Raw genomic sequence first — 2,386 nt, forward strand, 5'->3', positions numbered from 1 at the left:
AAATAATCATAATTTAAAAATTCTAAATCATGCTAAAATAAGTTTAATAAGTATTAGTTACATTATAAAATATATAAGGAAAATTAAAATTAGATTATGTATTTTAATTGTCTAAACCAATAGAAAATTAAAGAAAAAATATTCAATATTATTGTCATTCTTAGTGTTGAATTGATTTTTTCTTTTTGTATTAGTATTAATTTGATTTTGATTTAAGCTTTATTATAATTATCAATCTATGAACTATAATCTATATTGGACCATTCCAAATTCTATGTTTTAAACTTGAAACAATGTATTAAAAGTTAAAAACTATGAAATAGTATAAGAAATATTTTAAAATGATATCAAAGTAAAAATAAAATTTTAGACATATAATATCAGGATTTTCTTTTCCGATTTGACTCAATTTGTGATTTATTTCGATTTTGTACACCCCTATTTATATTTTTATTCTATATTATAGAAAAAAATAAAAATATTAGGATGGATTGAATCCGTAATTCAAAAGCTACATCTACAGTCCAATAATGCACATAGATTTTTCATTAGATACCATAACAAGAACCCTTTCAACTAAAAGTTGCCATTTTTATGATATGATAATTTTGGGACCATATGAGAGTAAATGAAAATTATATGTATGACTTGCTATTTTTATTTAGCCTACACAGATCTTCACCTTAAACCTTTCAACTAAAAGTTGCCATTTTATTTAGTATAGACTTGCATAAGCATTAAAACATAAGAATATAATATGTATGTCATGTTTGTTTAGTTTTTTAATTATAGTTCAACAAAATATTATAATGACATGAAAAATATAGAAACTTCATTAAAAAAAAAGTAAAATACATAAAAAATAAAATTATCTAGTATATTCTTACAAGTATGAGCAATGGAATTATTTTTTTTAATTAAGAAAAAAAATATGACCTTCCTAAAAGTACTAGCCCATCATGTTAGCATTCCCAAAATTCTTAGCCATATGAGGATTTTGTTCCATAAATTGTTTAAGCATATCTCTATTCTTAATCTCCTCACTTGATGGAAGTCCCATTTGTTTTTGTCTTTGATCAAACATCATTTTTTCAACTGCTGCTCTTGTTTCTGTGTCCAAATCACACAATTTACTTGGTTCTGGCTCTACTTTCTGTGTGTCAATTTCTTCTCCACCTTTAAATAAACTTTTCCACCAATCAGTTTTGTTTTGTTTTGTTAAAAGAATTGAAATTTCCTTTTCATCTTCTAAACTCCAATAACATTCATCAACTTTAACTCCCTTGAAATATTCACCATCTAATATTAGTGGTTGGTTTTTTAGACCAACTTTGAGAGTATTGGCCTTGATTTCCACAATTATAAATCTTGATTTTGTACCTAAGGTTGAAAAAATAAACAATATCAGAAATCATATTTAGATAATTTATTATATATGACAATAACAAAAAATTAATAATCTATGTAAAAGGATTTAAAAAGTATTAATAAATTGTCACGATCGAAGTTCAAACATGTGATCTAAAATATATTTTTAAATAAGCTATTTAAAGCAATTTCTAAACGTATTAAAGGGATACAACAATTTATATATAGTCTGAAAAAGTTTTTTTTCTTATAAAACACGTAATAAATTAAATTATTTTATACCTGGAGGAACAGGAACATTGATGGTAACTTCTTGAAGAGATTGTCCCCATGAATAATTCTCCATATCAAGTCCATTGGACTTATTTGGCTTAAGTTTCTCTTCTTTTGGGGTTGAAGATGAAATTTCTTCTTCTTTAGGGGCTAAAGTAGAAGAATTATCTTGTTCTTTCTCAATAATCTCCATAGTTTGTTCTTGATTTTCTTCTTGATAATCTGAGAGAATTGCCATTATTGAAAAATATATTAATTTTTTTTTTTATCACAAGTAGAAGAGAAAATTATGTGAATTGATGTGAGAATTTTGGGAGAATAATTGGGTGTATATATAGGGAAAATAAAATAAAATCCGTTTTTGTTAAGAATTAGAATCCTTAGTGTATTTGGAAAATAAAGTCCTTAAAATTATTATCAACTGACTTAACAATCTTTTTTTTCCTAATTTTTATTTATTTATTTTTCTAGAATTTCGAATTGTAAAAGGAAAGAAAAAGAAACATTTAGTGTGAATTAAATTTTATGTACTAAAAGAAGGTAAAAACTATTATACGTTTGGGTAAACAATATAAATTTTTCTAGTTTTGGTCTTAATTATTAAGATTCTCAATAGTTTCAAATAATACTTCTTCTACTATATTTTATGCTTAGAATATATGAATCTAAATATGAGATATACATGTATCTGCGAAATTTTAAAATTGAAGTAAAAATTTATTTATTCAAATTAATTAGTTGTAAC

At 23.9% G+C, this 2,386-nt stretch overlaps 1 protein-coding gene across 1 annotated transcript; it reads right to left on the reverse strand.

Moving 5' to 3' along the window:
• Positions 1 to 912: 912 nt before the first annotated feature.
• LOC107009964 (protein BOBBER 2-like) lies at positions 913 to 1,893 on the reverse strand. The gene is made up of 2 exons (XM_015209260.2): positions 1,651 to 1,893; positions 913 to 1,380 (listed from the first exon to the last, which is right to left on the reverse strand). The coding sequence occupies exons 1-2, from the start codon at positions 1,877 to 1,879 to the stop codon at positions 950 to 952; spliced, it is 660 nt and encodes a 219-aa protein (XP_015064746.1). The 5' UTR covers positions 1,880 to 1,893; the 3' UTR covers positions 913 to 949.
• Between the last annotated feature and the right edge of the window lie 493 nt (positions 1,894 to 2,386).

This window comes from Solanum pennellii, chromosome 2 (genome assembly GCF_001406875.1).
Source record: "Solanum pennellii chromosome 2, SPENNV200".
Classification (NCBI taxonomy): Eukaryota; Viridiplantae; Streptophyta; class Magnoliopsida; order Solanales; family Solanaceae; genus Solanum; species Solanum pennellii.